Source organism: Asterias amurensis, chromosome 9, assembly GCF_032118995.1.
Source record: "Asterias amurensis chromosome 9, ASM3211899v1".
Lineage (NCBI taxonomy): Eukaryota > Metazoa > Echinodermata > Asteroidea > Forcipulatida > Asteriidae > Asterias > Asterias amurensis.
This window is the reverse complement of record NC_092656.1, coordinates 8,721,747-8,747,011: the sequence shown is the minus strand read 5'-3', so window position 1 is coordinate 8,747,011 and position 25,265 is coordinate 8,721,747. Positions and strand designations below refer to the sequence as shown.

The 25,265-nt window shown below is 39.5% G+C and overlaps 1 protein-coding gene across 2 annotated transcripts in view; it reads left to right on the top strand.

The window, feature by feature from the left end:
* LOC139942339 (aryl hydrocarbon receptor nuclear translocator 2-like) overlaps positions 1-24,344 on the top strand; it is a 31,166-nt gene extending 6,822 nt beyond the window's left edge. Inside the window, exons 3-16 of one of the 2 annotated variants that reach the window (XM_071939171.1) lie at positions 2,854-2,901; positions 5,278-5,316; positions 12,099-12,256; positions 13,071-13,150; positions 14,118-14,210; positions 14,511-14,628; positions 15,230-15,259; positions 15,721-15,918; positions 16,467-16,656; positions 17,247-17,353; positions 17,903-18,053; positions 18,825-19,296; positions 19,902-20,070; positions 20,492-24,344. In XM_071939171.1, coding sequence (XP_071795272.1) covers positions 2,854-2,901; positions 5,278-5,316; positions 12,099-12,256; positions 13,071-13,150; positions 14,118-14,210; positions 14,511-14,628; positions 15,230-15,259; positions 15,721-15,918; positions 16,467-16,656; positions 17,247-17,353; positions 17,903-18,053; positions 18,825-19,296; positions 19,902-20,070; positions 20,492-20,757 — 2,119 coding nt within the window. In that variant the 3' untranslated portion in view covers positions 20,758-24,344. The remainder of the gene's footprint in view (positions 1-2,853; positions 2,902-5,277; positions 5,317-12,098; positions 12,257-13,070; positions 13,151-14,117; positions 14,211-14,510; positions 14,629-15,229; positions 15,260-15,720; positions 15,919-16,466; positions 16,657-17,246; positions 17,354-17,902; positions 18,054-18,824; positions 19,297-19,901; positions 20,071-20,491) is intronic. The other variant, XM_071939172.1, reaches the window with a different exon arrangement.
* Positions 24,345-25,265: the final 921 nt, after the last annotated feature.

Sequence of the window (25,265 nt, the reverse complement as noted above, 5' to 3'; positions counted from 1 at the left end):
TACAATGACTACATTTTTAAAGGCACTGGACACTATTGGTAATTACTCAAAATAATTGTAAGCATAAAAACTAACTTATAGTAACGAGCAATGGAAAGCTGTTGACATTATACAGCTTTTAAAGGAACACGTTGCCTTGGATCGGACGAGTTGGTCAAAACAAAAGCGTTTGTAACCTTTTTTTATAAAATACATATGGTTGGAAAGATGTTTTAAAAGTAGAATACAATGATCCACACAAGTTTGCCTCGAAATTGCGTGGTTTTCCTTCTACTGTGCGAACTAACATGGTCGGCCATTTATGGGAGTCCAAAGTTTGACCCCCATAAATGGCCGACGTGTTAGTCGACGAGGTAAAAGGAAAACCACGCAATTTCGAGGCATTTTTGTGTGGATCATTGTATTCTACTTTTTCAACATCTTTCTACCCATATGCATTTTATAAAAAACGGTTACAAACGCTTTTCAAAGACCAACTCGTCCGATCCAAGGCAACGTGTTTCTTTAAGAACAGGTAATTTCTCACTCAAATATTAAAAGACTTTAGGCCTACTGAAGCCTTTTATTAGAAATCTGAAAGCACACAGTTTGTAATTTATCTCTTGCAACTTCAATGACCAATTTAGTTAAAATTCTCACAGATTTGTTATTTTAAGCATCTATAATTTGTATTGATATGATATACGTACGCTTTCTCTATTTATGTGATCATTTTAAAAGATAACTGTTGGCACATGTATTCAGCATTTAAAACAAAACTTTTGATAGTTGTTCATTTTTGTTGGGTGAAAAAATCTGCTCTACAACAAAGAAATATTTCAAATATTAATTTCATTTTGATTTGTTCTGATTAAAAACAAACCCAAATTAAATGCTGTATTTTTTTGTTTCACAAACCCTCATTTATTTAGTTAGTAATATATTTGTTTTTTGGGGTGTAAGCTCGGAATAGATGAATATTATGTGCGAGGGTTGTTGAATTCCTTGGTTGGCAGAAAAACAGATTTTCTAGTGAGAAAGTGAAAATTCAGTTTGGATTGCCCACTTAGCTGTCCACATACACGTGTCGGATGGCAAGGAAATTAATGCAGAAAACGAGCAGAGCAAATCTATCAAAACAGTTCGTTGTGAACGGTTGCGTTCCTGCACTATAAAGTGTAATGCATATTCTATGATTGGAAGTGAGAAGGGTGGGGGGGGGGGTTGAAACGCCTCCCAATAGAGCACTTGAGTTAATGAAGAGATTTAATGGAACTACTGTTGCACTCTGGCTGGTCTTTAAAGTGTTGCAGTTAGTACGTGGTCGGGCTCTCTGTCAGTGATACCGTTGATTTCATCGTGTGCCTCAAGTGCTTGTATAGTGTTTAACATGACCCAGTTCAACATGCACTAAACACTATTGGAGTCTCTCCTTTGCATACATAAGTTGCAATGAAGGTGCGAGTATGTACACTACGCATACACCTACATGCACTGTACAAGGTTTTCCCCCATGCACAAGCTAGTGATTGGGCCGGTATTCGTGAATTTTGTGCCGATACGCACACATTTTGGCCGCTACAAACAAACTCTTAAAAAATCATTAAAAAAATTATAGAACGCTCCAGCTTGCAAAGAAGGGCTTTAACACCAAGATAACCACCAAAAAAGAAAACATTCCAAAGTCCTTCAGCTTTCTTTGGCCAAACAGAATGCCCCACAGTTTTGGAAAATCCTGGGGAGAACGTTGCAGTACATGTGTTGATACATGATATGCAAGTATGCATGTAATATGTTTGAGAAAAATACGTGTGTACAGTTTTTGAAAAATTCTATCGCTACATGTAGATCATTATAAACTTGAATGTATTGAAATTAAATGGTGCACACTGCAAAGTCACAAACCTTTATTGTGAATTGTTCCTAACAACGGAACTTGACCCTATTTATGGGGCGCATAATAATGCACCATTAACTTGTGTATAATATAGGTATGTTTGCCATCAGAATTTCTTTTGAAATATTATAAGGCCTGAAGAGTCAACTAGAGCCTACACCTTATGTAATGAAGGTCACTCCTTGTACTTGATGAAAATGTTTCTACTTATTTCCAAGGAGCAAATATATCATGCCTGAAGTTATAGAGTTCTTCATTACTTAAAGACACTGGACAATATTGGTAATTGTCGAAGACCAGTCTTCTCACATCTCAACATACTGTATGCATAAAATAACAGACCTGTGAAAATTTGAGCTCAATTGGTCATCGAAGTTGCGAGATAATAATAAAAGAAAAAACACCCTTGTCACACAAAGTTGTGTTCTTTCAGATGCTTGGTTTCGAGACCTCAAAATCTTATTCTGAGGTCTCTAAATCAAATTTGTGGAAATTTACTTCTTTCTCGAAAACTACATTGATTCAGAGGGAGCCGTTTCTTACAATGTTTTATACCATCAACCTCTTCCCATTACTCTTACCAAGTAAGGTATAGTGTCTGGACTGCCTTTACTTGTATAAGTCTGTATCCTGATTTGTTTGCCATCAGACAAATTTTTGAAAATGTTAGGCCTGAAAGGTCTTACTAGAGCCTACACCTTATTTAATGAAGGTTACTCCTTGTACCTGATAAAAATGTTTCTACTTATTTCCAAGGGTGAAAAATATCATGCCTGAAGTTATAGAGTTCTTCAATACAAACTATCCAAAGCTTCCCATTAATTGTTACCAATTAAGGTTTTATGCTAATAATTATTTTGAGTAATTACCAATAGGGTCCACTGCCTTTAAATTTCATCAACAGAAACAATTCTGAATTCAGCATTTTAATAACTTACCTCTAGATTGAGCTTTTGTCGTATCCTTTTTCATTGTAGCTCTGAAGATGGCGAGGATGAGGACACAAGCCCAAGCAAGTTCTCAAGGTAAGCCCCGCCCAATCTAGCCGAATAAGGTATGCGCTCTGTAGTCTGGTAGCCACCCCTCCCCTCCACCTCCATCTGTAGTCTTGTTAGAATGCTAATTACACGTAAATGTTGCCAGTTAACCCAGTAAGTGATACGTCTCCTCAGTGTTTGTGTACAACTGTAATGCAGTTCTGTGTTGTTTTGTCTGCTTTTGTGAAACACATTGTACACGGATACAATTATTAAAGTAGTATAACCGTGTCCGCCTTTTTAATACTTCCCTTTTTTTCTTGGTACGCAAAATTCGCCATCTCAAAAGCAACCCTAACCCAGCCAACAACTCTGTTGCAGTTAGGTTGGAGCAATAATATGTTTGTCATCGCAGCTCGACTAGAAAATATGCAAAAAAAACGCTTAAAATTAAAGATGCTCAACATTTTTAGTCATGATTGCTAAAATGTGCATCAGAAATTATTATTTTATAACCTGATTTGTTTTGGACAAAGTGATATATTTTATAAGGCAACATTTTTGTACTAATAAAAAGCAATATTCCAAAGCATCAGTGTAAAACTAAACTCCAAGCAGCTTTGGAGTTTCGTATAGTCACTCATCTCTGTAACAAGGCCCAACTTTCTCCCACAAACACAAGCGTTTTAAAGGAACACGTTGCCTTGGATTCGGACGAGTTGGTCTACAAAAAGCCTTTTTAACCGTTTGTTATAAAACACATGTGGGTAGAAAGATGTGGTAAAAGTAGAATACAATGATCTACACTAATTTGCCTTGACATTGCGTGGTTTTCCTTTTACTTTGCGCACTTACACGGTCGGCCATTTATGGGAGTCAAACATTTGACTCCCATAAATGGCCGACCGTGTTTGTCGACGAGGTAAAAGGAAAACCGTCCATTTTCGAGGCATGTTTGTGTGGATCATTGTATTCTACTTTTACAACATCTTTCTACCCATGCATTTTATAACAAAAGGTTAAAAACGCTTTTCAAAGACCAACTCGACCGATCCAAGGCAACGTGTTCCTTTAAGTTGTTTGGAGTTTTCACACATGCAGGCATGTAGTTGCACACACACCATTAGTAATAAGGCCCAACGTTCTATCACAAACACAACTTGTTGACAAGTGTTTGAAATTGTTTGGGGTTTCGCACGTAGTCGCACATCTATTAGGCCCAACATTTGCACACTTGCACGCCACCAAACATAATGCATGTATAAATTAAAGACGTAACCTGTGCACATAAGTAAATCTTTAAAGACAACTGTATAACATTATACACAAACAAATCTTTGTGCTAGAAGATGCATTCAGTTAATGAGACATTAAAGGACCATTCACACTGCAGCGATAACGAAAACGATAACGATCTTGGCTCAAAGAGAACGCATTCTATTGGTTGAATTGCTCCGCACAGAATACGCGCATCGTTTTTCGTTATTGATGCAGTGTGACTGGCCCTTATACATGTGTACCGGTTATCAATCTAAAGTTTCTTTTTAAAAATTCACAATACAAGAAAACAAGTTTTAAAGTCTGTGATGTTTTGATGACATTTAAAGACACAGTACAGGATTAATAACTGTTCAAAAATAAGTCAAGAAAGTTTGCTGAATAAAAGTTTAAACCTGTAGAGATTTACAATTTCCTTATATTGACCCCTTGCACAGTGTGCAACGCACTGACACGCGCCTATCCTGTCCACCATATTGGTCAAAATGTACACAAAGGAAAGGACTAAAACACTGGTAGAAATGGTAGGTGTGCTTTGTGTGGAGTTGCGTTCCGCGTTGTGCAAGGGGGTCAATAGGTGACTGGTGCCCGTGAGGAGAAATGTCAAATAGAAAATGTCTTGGTGCCCTTTTCGAAACCTGAGCATCAGGCGGTGCATTGCTGTAGAAGCTTTGTTCATAGTCATGCTGTAACACCACATGTAGTCTTGGTGCAAGACGTTGTTGATCACTATCACTCAACTATTGCAATCCCCCGCTCCACTTCTCCTCGCCGTGCACATTACTATAGACTGATAGCGGGCGCTGTTGGAAAACATCCAGATCTACCCCACCACACCACACGCTGGCGGAATCGCGGCTTACAGAAACGTCCTCTATCGGTGGAATAGTCGTGACGTGTGTAGCGTTGAGTGTATGGGGCCTATGGTATTACCATAGAGGTTTTACCAGCTCAACAAGAACGTCTTGCACTAAGACTTTGTAACACCCTGTACCAGTAGTCACTGTAATTGCATGAAAAGGCATGCCTCCCTCTTTCCCCGCCCAACCAACCCACCCATCCACTTTAGACATAAGGCTGCATGTCCACCTAAAAAGAAACAGGAGGGACACACACAAAATCTCCCATCTTTCTCCCCTACTACAGAGCCGATGATGACAAACCAGACAAAGAAAGGTTTGCAAGGTAAATATCTGACTGAAAAACTTGCAGCTTGCTTTGGCACTCAAAAAAATAAATCAAGAATACATTTTTAAAAAATATATAAAACGTCCAGCGGGATAATCTCTTAACACCTTGCTTCTTGTTTTGCTTCATGAACTTTCGAGCAACTTGAGCCTGAACAATCTGACCTATATGTGCCTGCAGCAAAGATCTTATCTCTTTAAAAAAAGGATGTTTTTTTAGTTTTTATTTGTTTTCCTGCATGCAAATGTTGAATGGTATTAAAAAATTCTTTGGAAGTTGCTCCTTGTTTTGTGTTATCATATTATGTGTATACGATTGCAAGACTGGTTTTAAACCAAAAAAAAAGGGAATTTTGATTTGGTGTGTGATTCTTTTATCTTCCCTCTAGGCCTACTCATCCTTTTGTTTGCAGTTTTTGTTCTTAAAATGTCATGCCATGATTCAGTTTGGCATTTTTTGGCTTATGATGTTCATGAAATGTGCTACAGGTAGGTGGCCTTTTGTGGTTTAACACGTCCCCCAAATTTTTCAACATCTCTCAGCCACACCCAGGCCTACAATTTCATCTGTGAAAGGGGAAGGCCATTTTCATTTGGCAAAGGCCACTTCAATTTGTTAAAGACCTGCTTGAACGAAAATGTCAAGTTGTGAACTTTGCTGAATTCCACTTTAAATGTTTTCGATGAATAAGGAAATCGAGTCATATGATTATAAATAGGTTTCAATTGTGTGAAAAAACAATCATTTTGTATGCCCTTGTCCAGAGCTTTTCTGCGAGATTTGCGAAAAGCCCCGTTACGTAATCACTCTCAAAACGTCATAAGTAGATAAAGCCGCTTTGTTGCAGCGTGGATGTATACCAAAGCAAACTCCCACAAATGACGTCAGCGGCATTGTCCTTTGATGCCCGCTCTCAACGGCAGAAGTGTTTTTAGTTTTTCAAAAAACCTTTAGGTAGGGGCCTGATTTTTTAATGAATAATTACGAAAAGTTCAGACGTGTACACATATCAAAATTACATTAAAATGGTGAACAAGTGCATTATAAACAAGTAAAAATACCATTTCTGTTGAAAACATTCCGCTCAGGTAGCTGTTTAAGTCAATGGGACATTTTTGAAGGGTACCAAGGGCAAGACCAGGGGCCAATTTCATAGAGCTGCTTAAGCAAAAAATTCGCTTAAGCACGAAAATAGCACGCTTATTTTACACATGTTACTGGCCAAAATGTCATGCTATATACATTGCTTATGACTAGTATTTAGCTGTTGTTTACTTAGCATAAAAATTGAGTGGAGTCTTGGCCGGTAATCTGATTTTACTAAGCAATGAATTTTTTGCTTAAGCAAAAATTTTTGCTTAAGCAAAAATTTTTGCTTAAGCAGCTCTATGAAATTGGGCCCAGGAGCAACGGAGGCCATCATGGCCGCCGTGGTCTGAGTGTAAATTCCAGGCCTGTCACACCCAGTGCCACGCCTGTTTATGTAGTGTCACACCCACCACAGCCATCATGCCAGTGCATAGACTGGAGGTGGAGAGGTACAACTGAGGTTGATGGTTCTTGGTTCTTGGTGACGATGGTCATCGTGAATGGACAGCTCAGTGCGGTCGCTTCTGTGTACAGTGTAAACTTAACTTGACTGTTGCGGTTTTCAAAGTATTGAAGGCAAAGCTCCGGGGCGGAAGCACTAGTTGCTTAGCCAACCTACACATCATTAACATAGTCTGGTTTTTCTTGAACCACAATGCATCTTGCATTTTTAAGCATCATCAATACACTGAAAAACAGATCCTGTGTATAATACATATGTACATGCCTGCTTCATGGGAGAAATGCCAACATTTTGGAAGGTTAATATAAGAAGGGAATAAAACAGTGGTGGGGAGGTCATAAACGGTGGTTTAAATCTGACAAGGTCGTTTGTGGTTTTGCCAAAGTGGAAAGCTGGGTCCTTAATGGCGTGGCCACAACCCTGCAAGGTTTTAAAGGCTGTTTAACACTGAGCCACTACTCTTCTATTCCCATTCATAAATACTTTCCCATAGAAAACATTAATAAACCTTTAAAAGTTTAGAACAAATCTGACAGTTTAGCTTCTGCTCGCCTCTACTCTGCGATGAATTTCTATCCATGTTGAGCTCTTAGTGATATTTGCGCGCTCCGTGCAATCGTCTGATTTCCCTTTTTTTTTTTTTACTGAAGTTCCTCTGGTCATGTTTAAACAGGCCATGTTTAAACTCTCCTCACCGTGTATATATTGCAGGTTTAAACATGACTGTGTGCTAAAATAATAGGACTGAGGGCAGTGTGGTCCAATCAATGGATATTTCCAGTCCTGTCAATTAACAATTTACTTGTTCATTAAAATGTGACTTTTTAATCTTTGCTTTTACAATCCCCTATATAATGGACATCAGGGTTCTCCCATGCACAAGTTAGCGCATCGGCTAATGTTCCTAAACGTTTTTACGGAGATTGGTTTGTGCTTTAAAGGCAGTGGACACTATTGGTAATTACTCAAAATAATTATTGGCATAAAACCTTACTTGGTAACGAGATAATGGGGAGAGGTTGATGGAATGAAACATTGTGAGAAACGGCTCCCTCTGAAGTGCCATAGTTTTCGAGAAAGAAGTAATTTTCCATGAATTTGATTTCGAGACCTCAAGTTTAGAACTTGAGGTCTCGAAATCAACCATCTAAACGCACACAACTTCGAGTTGCAAGGGTTATTTTTCTTTCATTATTATCTCGTAACTTCGATAGCCGATTGAGCTCAAATTTTCACAGGTTTGTTATTTTATGCATATGTTGAGATACACCAACTGTGAAGGCTAGTCTTTGACAATTACCAATAGTGTCCACTGCCTTTAAAGACACTGGACACTAATTGTACTTGTCAAAGACCAGTCATGATTTTGGTATGCATAAAATGAAAAACCTGTGAACATTTGAGCTCAATTGGTCGTCGAAGCTGCTAGATAACAATGAAAGAAAAAACACCCTTGTCACACGAAGTTGTGTGCTTTCAGATGCTTGATTTCGAGACCTCAGAATTTAATTCTGAGGTCTTCAAATCAAAATCGTGGAAAATTACTTCTTTCTCGAAAACTATGTTACTTCAGAGGGAGCCGTTTCTCACAATGTTTTATACCATCAACAACTCCCCATTACTTGTTACCAAGTAAGGTTTTATGCTAATAATTCCTTTGAGTAATCACCAGTAGTGTCCACTGCCGTTAACTGTACGGCATGTGCATACAGTGTACACATACATGTACATGCACATTGTACATGTACATGTCGATCCTACATACATGTACACGTATAACATAGTACTTGCATCCTTGCTTTATGCATGCATCTTGCATCTATTGTATCCACCAACATGGAAACCAGGGTGCGCTCAAATGAGTCAAGTTTAGACCAATTAAAGTGCATAAAATGTTTCCAAGACTTCCATACATTGTACACAGTACTGTACATAATAAAAAGCTCTTTACGTCATCAATTTTTAAGAATTGGATAGTTTATTTTCAAACATTTATTTTGTGAACAATGTACCGGTACAGTGAACGATACATTGTACCAATACAGACACAATATCCAATACCTCCTTGTTTGAAATTTGCAGCTATTTTTCAGCAAATTTCTCATAAATGTCTTTGACATTTTGTCTTGATAATGTACACAGTACATGATGTCATTTATAATATGTGCGAATAACTGATACAGTAATCCACTTCAAATGAAAACCAGGCACGTTTCCTGAATACGATTATCAGGTGGCGTTACATACACACAAGTTTTTGTTTTTCTCAGGAAGTTCCGTTCCATTGCAATCTTACACTTTTTTACAGCTCAGTTATTTTGATAAAATGCGCCAGGTTGGAAAAAACTACAGGGATGGACTTCCTAGTCTGTGGGTTCTGGGCCCTGTCAAATGGTTCTACTTCCTGCAATTACTGTATTACGGGAAACCTTGACAGCCTTTTTTTTAGTTCATTTCAACTTACAAAAATCGCTTAAAGAACACATGAGCCATGTTGCTCATGCATATGAAGTAGCCCAGAACAGCCAGGGACCAATTTCATGGTGCTGCTTACTGCGCATAATTCTGCCCTTGTGATGTAGTTTTATGTAGGCTCCTTGCGAAAACAAGGCTGATGCTTTGACAGGGCCTCTCAGGTATTTTGAAAATGTACACTTTTGGAATGGGGCTTCAAACAAGGGGATGGAGTATAAGCCAAAGCCTAGGCCAGAGCATAAGCCAGAACAAAGCCAAAGCCCAGGCCAGAGCCCAAATTAGAACCCAAAGCCAGCTCCCAAGCCAGCTCCTAGGCCATAACCCAAGCCAGAGCCCAAGTCATAACCCAAGTTGGAACCTTAACCAGGGCTCAAGTCATAACCCAAGCCAGAGCCCAAGCCAGAGCCCAAGCTAGAGTCCAGAGCCATAACCCAAGCCAGAGTTCAGAGCCTAAACCAGATCCCAAGCCAGAACCTTAACCAGAGCCCAAGCCGTAACCCAAGCCAGAGCCTAAGCAAGAGCCCAAGTCATAACCCAAGCCAGAGCCTAAGCAAGAGCCCAAGCCATAACTCAAGCCAGAGTCCAGAGCCTAAACCAGATCCCAAGCCAGAGCCTTAGCAAGAGCAAAATTCAGAGACCAAGCCATGATTTTGAAAGGGTCATAGTTTTCTGGGCTGTAAGTTCAGGCACTGGACACCTTTGGTAACTGTCAAAAAGACTAGTGTTCTCACTTGGTGTATCTCAATATAATGCATAAAATAACAAACCTGTGAAAATTTGGACTCAATTGGTCGTCAAAGTTGTGAGAGAATAATGGAAGAAATGACACCCTTGTCGTACAAGTTGTGTGCTTTCAGAAGCCTTGAATTCGAGACCTCAGCTGAGGTCTCTTATTCTATTCAAATATTTTAGTGAGAAATTACTTCTTTCTCAAAAACTACGTTACTTCGTTTCTCACGATGTGTATACTATCAACAGCTCTCCATTGCTTGTTACCAAGTAAGTTTGTATCCCAACAATTATTTTGAGCAATTACCAATAGTGTCCACTGCCATTATATTAAACCCATAATTGTATGGTACGAAGAGCCATGAAATTGGACCATACTGTGTTAATAGAAATATGTATCACCTGAGAAAAGCACCAACTTTTGAAAAAATATCACATCCTGAAATTTTTCAGCAAACCGCCATTTTTGGTATGTAATAAAAATGTGTGTTGCCAAAAAGTAAATTCCACTTATATTCACTGAAAAGATATGTCACTGAAGCTACAAAATGAACCATTGGCTGGGCATATTGAAAGCGGGGTTTCTTCAGGGTTGAAGGACTAGTCAGGGTATAGTTCCATTGCTTGCCTGGGGTGCCTTTTAAACACTTATCTTCATATACGTACATGCACAGTACTTCATGGGCCCAGTATAAATGCAATTCATGAATTCATTGTTCCTGACGAGGAAATGTTGAGAGGCAAACTTAGCGCACTCGTAGGCCTGATACATGTACTTCACAGAGGCAATCGCTTCCAAGGCCCAATTTCATAAAGCCTGTGAGCACAAAAAAATGCTTAGCATGAAATTTCTTCCTTGATAAAAACAGGCAACCAAATTTCCATTTGTTGCATATTGCTTGGTACTGGTATTCAACTGTTGTTTGCTTATCCTGAAAATCATGTGGCAATTTGGTTGGTAAGCCTGTTTTTATCAAGGGAGAAATTTCATGCGAAGCAAATTTTTGTGCTTACAGGCTTTATGAAATTGGGCCCATGCCACTTGTCAAAATTTATGGCTCTCTTACTCCCGAATTCTGCGGTTATGATTATCATTCTCCGCTTACTGTGCAAAAATTCTGCACTAGCTGAGTTGGCGAAGAATGCCTATAGTAACGTGAAGTACGCAGACTCACAAGCTAAAACTTCCTGCAAACCCATGGAATACACTTGAAGTACATGTAAGCGCGGAATTCCCTGCTTCCGTAAGCGCGGATTCTTTGCTTACGGTAAGCAGAGCCACGGAAGTGGGCCGTGGTCATTACCTTGAAGCCCCTTGATACATGTATGTGCTTGTAATACATTTAATTGTGTGCATTGAGGTGCCTGAAAAGAATGAGGTACATGCCTGATGCAAGCATGATGTGTATGCATCTGATGTAAATGTCAGATTCTCAACAGCAAGCATTTGTACAGCCTGGAAGCAAGGCAAGGCTGCTCTTTCTGAGACTTTGACATTCAAGGGCGGTAATAGATTTACTGGTGTATGGTTTTCAATTATTGCAAAGCATGCAGGTAGTTACAATGGATTTGTCCTGGTAAGTCTGATGCCATTTAGGCATACATGTGGCAACTCTAAAACTGGCTCTTTGATTCAAAAGTCTAGTAATAAGCCTTGCATATGGCGTCACAAGCCCAAAACAGTGCCCTCACTGAGGTGAATGAAAACGTATTATTGGCTGAGAGTTGTGCGGGGCGCTTACACACATGCACGTATTAATTTTTTGTCGCCCCTAAAGGCATCCAAATCAAAAGGTCAATAATCCAGAGAGAGACAGAGGCCCAAGTCGCCTTCTTGTTTTTGCGGGCGATTTCGCAGTCTTAGCCAATAATTGTTTCGGTCAGTGGCCAGTGATCAACCAAAAGTTCAAACGAAACAGGTTAAATTTGTAACGATCGCAAAAAACGCACCCCAGGTATGTCTGCCAAGTACTTTTTGAAAAAAATAAAAAAAATAATGAAGATCAATTTAATCCATGTGCAGGGAGAACCATAGCGAGATTGAACGACGTCGACGTAACAAGATGACTGCCTACATCACCGAGCTGTCGGACATGGTACCAACGTGCAGCGCCCTCGCAAGAAAGCCGGATAAATTGACGATCCTTCGGATGGCTGTGTCCCACATGAAGTCGCTACGGGGTAAGACGAGGACTGTCGAGTGAACAGCTCAACTCTCCTTTCACTTGAACTTTCTTGAATCTGTAAAAATTGCCAGTGTTAATTAAAATTTTAGGGGTAAATCTGCCACAAATCTTTTTAGGGGAGCATGGCACATGTGGAGAAAGATTTAAACTTACATGCGCGGTGCATTACTATCGCTAATGTCTTTTTTAAACTTGGAATATACTTTGTGTACCTCAACAAACATGCATGCATGAAATAAAAATCTGTGAAATCTGGGCTCAACTGGTCATAGAATTTGCAAGATAATAATGAAGAAAAAAACCACCTTGTTGCACAAATTGGCATGCTTTTAGTGAGAAATTACTTCTTTCTCAAAAACTACATTACTTCACAGGGAGCCGTTTCTCACAATGTTTTATACTGTCAACAACTCTCCATTGCTTGTTACCAAGAAGGTTTATATGCTAACAATTATTTTGAGTATTAAAATACCAATAGTGTCCAGTGCCTTTAACAATGAAGTAATGCTACCTAAAAAAACAAAATTAATATTTTTTATCCCGATGCAAATTTAACATCTATTATATCGTTAAGTACCCGCTGCCAAAACATAGGATTCGAACTGCCTCTAGCTACTGGGCAATCTCGGTGGTCTAGTTGGTAAGACACTGCTCTAGAATTGCAAGGGTCGTGGGTTCGAATCCCACCCAAGTAATATGCCTGTGATATTTTTTCACAGGATTCGGGGAAGTACTGACTATACAGTGCTAACACATCTAATAATGCTACCTTCTTTTCTGATGGCATTTCTTGTTTGTTCTTCTTTCAGGTACTGGAAACACAAGTACAGCCGGTACCTACAAACCATCCTTCCTAACAGATCAGGAGTTAAAGCATCTCATATTGGAGGTAAGGCTTTCAGTGGTTGCAGCTCAGTTGGTCAATGCTGAATAAATATTTAAGTGTGAACCACATACAGATGTTACATAAAAAGTGACTGTGAAAGTTTTAGTGTATTTTTGCAGCGCCTCAAGTCAAACATTCACGAGTCATTAGATCAAATTGAAATTCTGCAGGGGGAATGAAAGTGTAAGTTGTTTTTTTTTTGGTGGGGGGGGGGCCCATTCACAAGTTTTTGATACCTCACCATGCAATGCCTTAAATCATACTTCCGCAAGTCATTATATGAAATTTAAATTCTGCCAGAGAATTACTGTGAAAGTTTGTGTGTGTTTTGGGGGCCATTCACAAGTTTTTTGATACCTCACCATGCAATGCCTCAAATCATACATTCACAAGTCATTATATGAAAGTGAAATTCTGCAGGGCAATTGAAATACGTGTCTTAGTCTTCTAGCTACAAACATGTACAAGTTATGTTATGACCTACATGTACAATGTAGTTGGTTGTTGTGTCATTGCTTATGAACATATGCTGGAGGACAAAATGTACTTTATTTGACCAGCTGAGGGGCTCAAGGCCTTACATCTGGACAAGCCTACAGGTAGGGGGTCTGGCTGGCTACAGACCAAAACACCTGGGCCCAGTTTCATAAAGCTGCTAAGCACAAAAATTTGCTTAAAGCATGAAATTTCTTCCTTGATAAAAACAGAATTACCAACCAGATTTCCATTTGTTGCGTATTGCTTGTTACTGGTATTCAGCTGTTGTGGAAATTTGGTTGGTAATACTGTTTTTATCAAGGAAGAAATTTCATGTCAAGCAAGTTTTTGTGCTTAGCAGCTCTATGAAATTGGGTCTTGGACATCAAAATGCCATTTTACCTTGTTTACAAAACAGTGACATTAGTTTTGAGAGGGATTACCAAAGGTATATCTTTCCTTTAACACATTGTTTTTTCATCATTGCTTACAGGCAGCCGATGGGTTTCTCTACGTTGTATCATGTGACAGTGGTCGAGTTATCTACACATCGGATTCTATTCTTCCTGTGTTAAACCAGACACAGGTAAGCAATACTGTGGGTTTTACTTCAGGGTTCTTTCCAGGATTTTTCAAAACTTTGGAACATTTTGGACCCCAATGTTGTTAAGTTTTGCGTGCTGAATTGAATCGACTTGGTTTTGCATTTGGCATGTAGTGGTTGGCGGAATCAGAAAGAATGGACTTAATTCTATTTAACTTTAGAAATTTAAATAGTGCCTTTGGAGACTCTTGTTAGAGCAGGATACATGTGATATAAACAGTATTTCTGCTTCACAATATTCACAGCTTATGTAAAAGATTCTTAAAAACCTTTGTGTTCTAGACTGACTGGGTTGGTGCCTCGGTCTTTGATCTGATCCACCCTGATGATGCTGATAAGGTACGGGAGCAGTTATCAACGTCAGAGTCACCGACCAGCGGCAGGATCCTGGATCTGAAAAGTGAGTCAATAATAAAGAATTATAATAAACAGCACTTGTAAAGCGCACAGTGCTTGACAAAAAGTGGCATTCAAGGGTGCCGGTGTCCCAGTGAATTCTGTCCTCTGGAGATTCTGTCTCCCTCATGGGAAAGTAACGTGAGCTGAAGGAGGATGATTCAAAAGAGGGTGCCATCACTAGAAGTTTGAACACAGTTCGCTGTATTGGGGGACGGAATCTCCTGCCACACCGGTTGGCAAAGACAAAGTCAAAAGTCCAGGATTTAAAATGCCTGCTTGAAGAGTTGAGTTTTGAGCTGTCTTTTGAAGATTGAAAGATTGACAATTGTCCATGTAGAAATCATTACACTTTAGCTAATCTTTCCACCAAATTTGCTTACTGTTTAGCAGCACTGTGAAATTTGCCCCTGGTGTTTCTGATCAGCAGAATGTTGGGTTGCATCCCAGTCCTAACACTTGTGTCCTCAAGCAAAACATTTAACCGTTGTTGCTTCATCCTTCAGATGGAACGCAAAGCACACATAAGAACCCAATACAATTATCAATATTACCAATAATATATCTGTGAAAGCATTTTAAAAATATGTATTCTCTGTCAACAGCTGGAACAGTGAAGAAAGAAGGCCATCAGTGTAAGTCCAGAAAGAATTTATTTTGTTTTGAGTGGAAGGGGCAGTGAAGTGTAATCTGTATAACATGCATGATTGCACCATGGTTATTTTGTGTTGGTTTTTATCTTCAAATGTTCTGGCAAAACAAAAACCATTTTCATATAATTTTTTTACTGTCATGTTCTGATGTGCATTGCAATGTTTAAAAAAATAAATGGTAAAAAAAAAAACGTTTCAACCTAGTAGCAGAGCCTTTCTCGAATCCCAAGTTTTTATCGTACACTTTTCATTTATACTCACTACTTTGTTAAAAGCACCTTCAACCAAGCCAAATCGAGCCTATTATTTGAACAACCAAACATATTTCTGGTGCAGAAAATAAACTACTCTTTACTTGGGCGTGTAACATACAAACTCTGATGCTACGCTGAGAAGTAAGTCCATTTTATATTAATTAATGATAAATTTTTTCTTTGTTTCAGCCTCAATGAGGTTCTGCATGGGCTCAAGGCGTGGCTTCATCTGCCGCATGAAGTACGGCAACGCCCAGATTGATCCCATGACTATGGGGCGGTACTGCCACGCCCGCAACCGTAACAGTATTGGGTCGACCAAGGACGGAGAACAGTACGCTGTGGTGCACTGCACGGGGTACATTAAGAACTGGCCCCCACCAGCAGGTACTCGTTTGTTATTTTTGTTGTCCTTAATTCTTTTTTAAGTTCCTCCCAAAACAAGGTTAAAAAAACATTCTTGGTAAATATGGCTACAAGAAGAAAATATTTGAAGGCCTTGGACATGTTTGGTCATTAAGTATTCTCACTTGGTGTATCCCAACATATGCATAATATAACAGACCGGTGAAAATTTGTGCTCAATTGGTCATCGAAGTTGCAAGAGAGAAATGAAAGGAAAAAACACCCTTGTTTCACAATTTTTGTGTGACTTCAGATGTATAATAAACTTTTTATTATTTGAGTGAGAAATTACCTGAAAAACTACATTACTTTAGAGGGAGCCGTTTCTCACAATGTTTTGTACTATCAACAGCTCTCCATTGCTCATTACCAAGTAAATTTAGATGCTAACAATTATTTTGAGTAATTACTATTAAAGAGTCCGGTGCCTTTAAGCAGCCCAATGAAATTGGGCATGTTGTGATCCCCTATACACAAAACCCAAGATGTACCATTCCTTCAACGTCCCCCCTCTCCTCTTCCTTGCCCAGCTGCTACCGTCATGGACCAGCCTGAAGCTGATTCGGAGAGCCACGGCACCAACCACTACTGCCTTGTCGCCATCGGCCGCCTGCAGTCCACCAGCACGCCAAACTGCTCCGATATCGGCGGAGCAGGAACACCTAATGAGTTCATCTCCAGACACAACCCCGATGGCAAATTCTCCTTCGTCGATCAAAGGTCAGTTGCTGAAGGTCCTGTGCATGTGGTTGATAAATTCTGTGTTAGAGATTTACTCATCAATAGAGGCATCAAGTGATAGAACAATGAGAGACTTTTGGGGACACTAGGTGGCAGCAGACTTACCAGGTGAAATCATTGTTCTCGGTAATGTGCGCATGCTCAGAACCATGTAAACAATGGAATTTTACCTCGAGACTCTGCTGGCGCCTAGCGTTCCAAAGTCTCCCATTGGTCCCCTCCCATTTTTGGATCTTGTGACATGTTTAACTATAGAACCATTGCACAGTATGCAGCGCGCATACATGCGGGTCTTCTGTTCGCCATTTTGGGGGTAAAAATGTGCACAAAAGGATGATACACGTGTTTACGCACCAATGTGTGTGTTTTGACCCCCAAAGTAGCACAGGAGACGCGCATCAATCATTTACATTTTGACACAGGCAGAATTAGCGCACTTCAAGTGCTTTGAAAGTTTTTATCGAGCATGCTTGCAAAGCTGTTACTTTTGGGAGCCAATCGCCGTTGATTTTCAGTTACATTGTTATGTGATATAATTAAGCCTAAGTTTGATTTGGATTTGTTTCTAGAGTGACTGGTGTTTTGGGTTACCAGCCCCAGGAGCTACTGGGGAAGTCCAGCTACGACTACTACCATCCTGAAGATCAGGGGCATCTCAAAGACAGTTTTGAACAAGGTACACCCTTCATGTTTATATTAATAATAATAGAAAAATTATAAAGCACAAATATCCACCAAGGTACTTACGATAATTTTACAAATTTATATATCGGAAATGATGATCAAATTACAGGAAGCAAGAAAAGGCCTGATACATCAAATGCGGTTTTAGCTGAGATTTAAAAGTACTTATATAACAAGATGTTCAACAATAATAAGAATAATAATAAAACACAAGCATTTCCAAAGCGCCCCACGAAGAACGGAGCGCTTAACAAAGAAGAGGAACAAAAGAACAGTGAATCACGGAAACAAATGAGTTTTCAATTTCCGCTTGACTACAGATAAAGACGGCGCTTCACGAAAACTGATCGAAAGTTCATTCCAAAGAGGATGTTTGCCTATGCAGTGGTCACAAATTCCACAAACGAGTGCAACAATTTTGAAAAACTTCACAAAGATGAGTCTAAAAGCGTTGTGAAATCGAACCCTCGGGCCTGTCATAGTAATCCTAAGATACTGTTCTCTATTTGAGTCTAACATGTGTTTGTTTTTCTTGTACTAGCCGTTAAGTTGAAAGGTCAGGTGCTATCGTTGATGTATCGCTTCCAAGCTAAGAATAGAGAATGGGTGTGGCTACGAACGAGCTGCTTCAGCTTCCAGAATCCTTACACAGACGAGGTGGAGTACATCATTTGCACAAATTCAGCCGTAAAGTAAGACTATGGGAATTTTGTTGTTGTCATTTCTAAGCTTCAATACAAACTTTTTAATTTCGATAATATTTTTATTATTAGAATTTGAGTTGAAGGTTGACAATTTGACTTGAGTCGGACTTGAACCTGTGACCTCTGGATTTAAGACAGTGTACACTAGTGGTAATTGTCAAAGACCAGTCTTCTCACTTGCTGTATCTCAACATATGCATAAAATAAGAAACCTGTGAAAATTTCAACTCAATCGATCATCGGAGTTGCAAGATAATAATGAAATAAAAAACACCCTTTTCAAACGAAGTTGTGTGCTTTCTGATGCTTTATTTCGAGACCCTCAAGTTCTAAACCTGAGGTCTCGAAATCAAGTTCATGGAAAATTTCTTTTTTCTCAAAAACTATGTTAATTCAGAGGGAGCCGTTTCTCACAATGTTTTATACTATCAGTCTCTTCCCATTACTCGTTACCGAGTAAGTATTTATGCTAATAATTTTTTTGAGTGATTACCAATAGTGTCCACTGCCTTTAACGTGCAGGCGCTCTAACTGACCTAGATACTGAATCTAGATATGTTTGTCCCTGCAAATTAATATCTTGTTTTGTTGTTTAGAGGTTAAAGAACTGCTTCTTATTGCTAAACTGATTTTGTTCTATAGCTCTAATGCGAGAGTAACATGATGTAAACATTGATGTGGCACTAAATGTATCAATGTTGTTAGCTCTGTTTGTTAAAGTAAATCAGTAAAACCTTGATATTGTTTTTATTTTTGCAGAAATATCCAGCAGCCCCATGCCAGTCAGGAACTGGAGTCCACCAGCCTCGGAGCCAAAGTAAAGGGCCCGGGAGAACCAGTCCCTTCCCTCACCCCGTACGGTGCCTACCCCCGGGGCAACACCACAGAGACCCTGGCAGACACCAGGCACCAGGGGTCCGATAAGAACAACGCGCAGGAGTGCAAGTCAGAACCCGTCGGTCGTTTTCAGACCGAGAGCGGGGTGTACGCCGGAGTAATGTCGCCCCCTCAAGGGGGCGTCATGGCCGGTGGAAGTGACAAGCAGACTCGATCTCATGCTCCTGGTTTCAACAGTGGGTCGTATCCTCAGGTGAGGGCGCCCCAATCATACTCGAGGCAGGAGGAGACGACGAGTGCGGCCAAGGGGCTTGGGGTGATGGAGGACCCCAATAAGAGTTACAGTCAGACACCAGCGTCTTGGACAGCTTCGCAGTACTCCTCACAGGTGGAGGTGAGCTTCTGAACAATTTCATTTTTTGTAGTAAGATGAAAAATCATGTTTTCATCGTTTGATATATATTTCACGATAAGACATTCAGTATTGTCTTGCAAGGTATGTAGGACTATGTTTGAATTTTGAGACCTTCTCCTTTTACATAGCACCATGTAATGGTTAACAAGGGGCTGTGGTGTAATGTGCAGCCAATCAAACCAGGAACACTGGAGAGAATCCCTTCTCTTTTCGATAAGTGCACTGGGTTCTTTTACTTGTGTTTCACAACTCACGGGACCAACGGCTTTACGACCCATCCAAAAGGCAAAGCATCATGGTTAAGTGTCTTGGTTAAAGACACAGGTGTCACGACTAGGACTCCAACCCACAGTCTGCTGATCAGAAATACCAAAGCGTGAAATTCGGTGCTCTAAACCACTAGGCCACGTAGGCCCCAATACAATTTCTCCTTAAATGTGACCCTGGTTTGAGACCTCCAGCTACAACTTTTGCCCCGATAACTACATAAAAATTGAAAACAAAATTCAGTGTAGTATTTTTATTGTGAAACAAACTTTGTAATGTACAAAGTATTGTACCCTTTTTTGTTCAAATTCCTGCAGACTGCACAGCGCTCCGACAGACTGAATGCGCCGACTACCAGCCAATCTGCCTCCTTCGGTCAGGCACCTAGTAATGTGACTTCATCCCCAGCACCCACATACACCCAGTTGCAGACGTCGAGTGGGCGTAACACTGGTTACCCCTACCAGCAGGAAAAAACTGTTCAAGGTATGATTGATATAAGAATATGAATCAGTGAAAATGGCTATTACTTTTGATAATTTTTAAAACTGACTTGTAAATTTTAAATGATTCTCTGGTTGAACAAAACAAAGACAAATTGACCAGAGCAGGATTTGAACCTTCAACCTCCAGATTAAAATGCCAGCGCTATACCAACTGAGCTATCTATCTAGCCCAAGAAATCCTACAGAGCAAAAGCTATGCTTCATTGCTGCAGGCCTGTATGCTTCATTTTTGGGAAAAAAGGCAACAGCATTGAGGCATTTTCTCCAAGGTAAAGGGCACCCTATGGGGAAACTTCTACTGGATCATTTCAAGGGCATGGAGGCAAGCGCCTGTGTTGCCTCCGTGAAAATTGTTAGTATCGACCATGGGTTTAAATCTGCTCTTGTTGTGTTGCCCCCAGGTGCCCCCACCTCTCAGATGTCATTCAGTGGCCGGCCAGATCCCCAGCACCAGCAAGCCGTTGGGCGTAGAGACCCCGCCATGTGGCAGCAGTGGCAGCAGTCCGCAGTGGCCGGCAGCAGCCAACCGGAGACCCAGCAACCACCACCGCAGGAGGAGTTCCATGACATCTACCGTATGCTGGAAGGGCAGCAGACTGCGCAAGCTTACGGCACCCAGGTCGAGGAGTTCAACGATATCCCAATGTTTCCTCCCTTCTCGGAATAGTTCTAACAAGTCTGCATTACCGGAATGCTCCATTAAAAATTCCTAAATTTTAGCCCCCCAAAAAACATGGAGAGTATTCATTCTTTTCACCAGGGGCCCAAATTCATAAAGCTGTTGAGCAGAAAATACTGCTTGACAACTTTCTTTGCTTAGCAAAAATTGAGTGAGGCACCAGCCTCAGCAATACAAACTTAATTCTATGTTAGCTGATAACCTGTTTCTGCTAAACGGTACTATTCTGTGCTAATGTAGGAAACTATCTTCAATCCATTGGAGACTTGTCCTGCGAAATAGTTCACGTCTGAAATACTGCCATTTGTAAGTGTTTCCGAACTCTTCCTTCTTATTTCTGTTGTCCAAAGCCACAAAGTATACAAAGGGCATGCAACAAATCCTTGATTCTCTGTTTATAAACTTGTGACCTCCCTTCTTGGTAGAGACTTTACTAGGTTGGTCAGAGGGCGTATTTGTTCAAATCTACTAGATATGAATAACTTTACCTTTAATTGTAATATTAGGATGTGTGTTGCTTTGGGGTTTTTTTCCACACGAAGCCAAGCACTTAATGAAAGCGCATTTTGCAAACCTAGTCCTTTGCAGCCAGGATAAAAGTGTTTCTGTTTTTATCATACATAAAAATGGAAGTGGCCATATTATTCCGATGAAAGGTATGTGTGCAGCAAAAAACTGTATATTTCCAGAAACATAATATAATGCTAGGGTTTGATCTGTTCATATTTTTTTTTACAACAAACCTTAAAAGTACCCTTAACATATTCTATAGACTTTTGTTATAGAATGGTTGTTAACATTTTTCAGAATTATGTGTGAGTAAGATTATAAGGATACATTTGTAGTTGTCTTATACCCCCAAATTGTCTCTAATAAAGTCTTGATAGGAGAATAACTATTATCAGTCAATAACTCCCCTCAGTGCTGGAAGTCGACAAACTAGTTCCCTTGGCTTCACCTTTGGAACGAGTTGGTCCAGCCTGAAAAATCACTTTAAAGACTAATGTGTAAATATTGGTTCTGAGGATTACAAAGAGCACATCACAGCTCTCCTCATTTTTCTGAAAATGTTACTTTGATTTGTTGCTTCATTCGCTAAATGGGGTTAAGAATGCTGACTGAGAAAACAATATTTTTGATGATGTCACCTTTATCCCTCCTGGCTTTTATTTACATGTATGTATACAATACTGGGTTTTAATGAAGAGCATCTATCCCTATATGTATCTTTATACATAGAACTACACTTAATTAAATTATAATTGTTTTAATTGTAAAAAAAACCAGACTGTTGGCAAGGTATTGTATTTGGATGCAAAGCACCATAATCTCAAATTGATTCCTGTCCTGAGAACAGTCTGTCTAAATTAACAAACCAGTTTGTTATCGTTTTTTTTAAAGCCTTGAAAATGTATCGTGGAAATGTTTTTAAGCTGTTTGAAGTATTTGAAAGAAGCGTTTATGCCTTCTCGCACAAAAAAATATTACTTAATTTTACGTACATTGGAATAAGTAGGATTTGAAGAGAAAGGGATGCTGGCCAGGATATTGAAGAATGGATGATTTATTGTTTGATCTGAATCGACCACTTTCATCTCCACTTGGTCCTGGAGCCCCAATTGAATGGACTGTGTACACGTATAGGATAATTTTCCTCATGCGTAAATTCAACTTAAAGCCATTGGACCCTTTCGGTTCAGAAAAAAAATAAAAGTTCACAGATTTACAAATAGCTTACATGGTTTACAGAAGGCAATGGTGAAAGACTTCTCTTGAAATATTTTTCCATGAAATGCTTTACTTTTTGAGAAAACAGCAAAACAATATACGGATTTATTTGAAACACATGTCATGACACGGCGAAACGCGCGGAAACAAGGGTGGGTTTTTCCGCTGTTTTCTCCCGACCCCGATGACCGATTGAGCCTAAATTTTCACAGGTTTGTTATTTGATATAGAAGTTGTGGTACACAAAGTGTGGGCCTTGGACAACTCTGTTTACCAAAAGGGTCCAATGGCTTTAAACTACTTCAGAATCAAGCATATTTCTCTCCTTTTAGAAAGGGGCAGATGGTTATCTCACAAGGCAGATGCTTTGCTTTTGAAAGGGCAAGAGCACCAAGGCGTTTTCTCCTCGATAAGGGGCACCCCTATGAGGAAATTGCAATTTTCTGTTGGAAGAGTTGCCTGTGGAGTTTCAGGGCTGCTCTCACGAAGTTTGAATTTGTTTGCCCTTGTAACTGTTGAAATCCAACAGCATAGTTACGTGGGCTCAACATTGTCGGTCTTTTAAGTACCGAGTATTATAAACCAAAGCCAATTCTGGTGGCTGATTTTGATAGATTTATTATTTGTTCAATTAAATTCAGCTTATTTGGTCCTACCATGGAGGAAAATTTCCTTATACTTGCAATATACAAAATCATTACACACAAATAAAATATACTGTTTATAGATTAGAACATTGTTTGTGGATAAAAAAAAACAAAAAAACTAAGCTGTTTTGGCTAACACTTTGGGAGGAAACATTTTGTACTTGGGTGGATGGTTGTTCTGGCTCAGACTTCTCGTGTCTAGAGAATGTGACAATCATTAAGATTGGATGTATATTTGTTGAATGTTTGTGTGAGTAAAATACTTGTTGAATGTTTGGTGTGTGTGATAAGTGTTTAGATTTGTCATATTGGGGTCAGGTGACATGCAAAGTGGGTGACTCAATTTGGATCCATGTTGTAAAGAGCAAGACTCGTTTCTGCCTCTTATGCATCATATTATGTGCAGATTTTCTCAAGGGCACTAGGGCAGATTTCACAAAGAGCTCGGATTGATCTTAACTGCAAATCAATCGTAGTTGCTTAGTAAAGTGTGATGTCACAATGTAAATCACTATGGTGATACTGACAATTTGTCTTACGATGGATTGTATTGCTTTGTGAAAGCACTAAGATTCATCTTAAAGATATTATCAGTATTACCTTAGTGATTTGTATTGAGACATCACTCTTTGCTATAAGCAACTGCGATGGGTTTACAGTTGCGATCAATCTTAACTCTTTGTGAAATCGAGCCCTGGTTATGTTGTTACTCAAGTTGGCTTCCAACCTTTCTGTGAGAGGAGGCCATAATTGAAAGACCCTTTTGTGTATTAATGAAAGACTTTGAGTCTCTTGCTATTCAATACAATTATGCATAGGACCTTGTAAAAAAGAGGAAAACTCTTATCAGAAATTTTGGGCCAACGATTTAAAGGGGTTTGTTACCATGAGCCACTCAACGTCTTGCTCTGTACTCGCCATCACTCATCACATGGTCGGCGCTAACATGAGTATGGATTATTGAGGAGGGCAATTAAAAATCAGACATACTACTCGTTAGCTCGTTTCGAATTCCATTTTTGTATGTTAAATGTTTGTTTTTCTTTCTCATTTGTGTATATTATGACGTAGTCTCTGTTCAATAGGTAAACATCGACTTTCTAGTATTATTTTAACCCGTCTGTTTAGAGTATTTGAATGGTTTGGTATAAGTAAGACGAAGTTTATAACAGACAAAGAGAAATACAATAAAATTGTGTTGTAAATAGTTCATTGTGCAGGCTCATTTATTTGGTGTTTACTAGGGAATTATTTTTCAGTTTAATTTTGAAGTATCAAATATGCCACTTCACAGACGATAATCAAAAACATTTATTTAGACTTGGTTTTCTTTTTGTTCTTTCAAAGACAAATGTTTATCAATATGACATCTGGTGGAACAAAACCACTGTGTTTTTGTGTAGGCCCCCCAGGCCTACAAATTAGACACGGATGCTCAGAATCAAGATTTAGGACAAATCTGTGGAGTCCATTTAGCCTGGATCTCCATTTGTTTATCATAAAAACTATGTGACATATTGGCTGTCATTCTCACTCAGCAAATCAGTCTGAGATTTAATTTTTGGAAAATGAAATCTGACTCTGAAACTGAATTTGTGAAAAAAAAGTAAGCCTCTAAATTGGTCTTGATATTTTACAAACTCTGGCAGCCACAGATCCCTACTGGCTTTTTGGCCCAGACATTTGCTTACTGGCTGAGAGCCAGTTGTGAACAAAACCTAAAAAAGATTCTGACAAGATTCTTGGACGAGCTTGGAACACCGTATTCCTCCATGCCGTAACCAAAGTTACACAATTGAGGCTCAATAAATAATAAATAAACAAGCCACAGCTGTTGAAATTGGCTTTATATATTATTTTATGGAACAAGGTCATTTCAGTCGTGGCTACGGCTGCAATTATTGCTATGGGCGTTGCTAATAGCATTCTCAAGCCGCAGCCGTTAGTCGGACAGGGCTACCTTCGTCAAAGCACCGTAACAAGCGTTTGCATGATACTGGGAACCAGACGTAAATCGTGATCAATGGCTTATTCGTTGGTGTCCCGTGTATCAATAACATCAAATAAGGTTACCGAGGTACCAGTCCACGAGTCGGGCAGTAATAATGCCATCACTGTCTA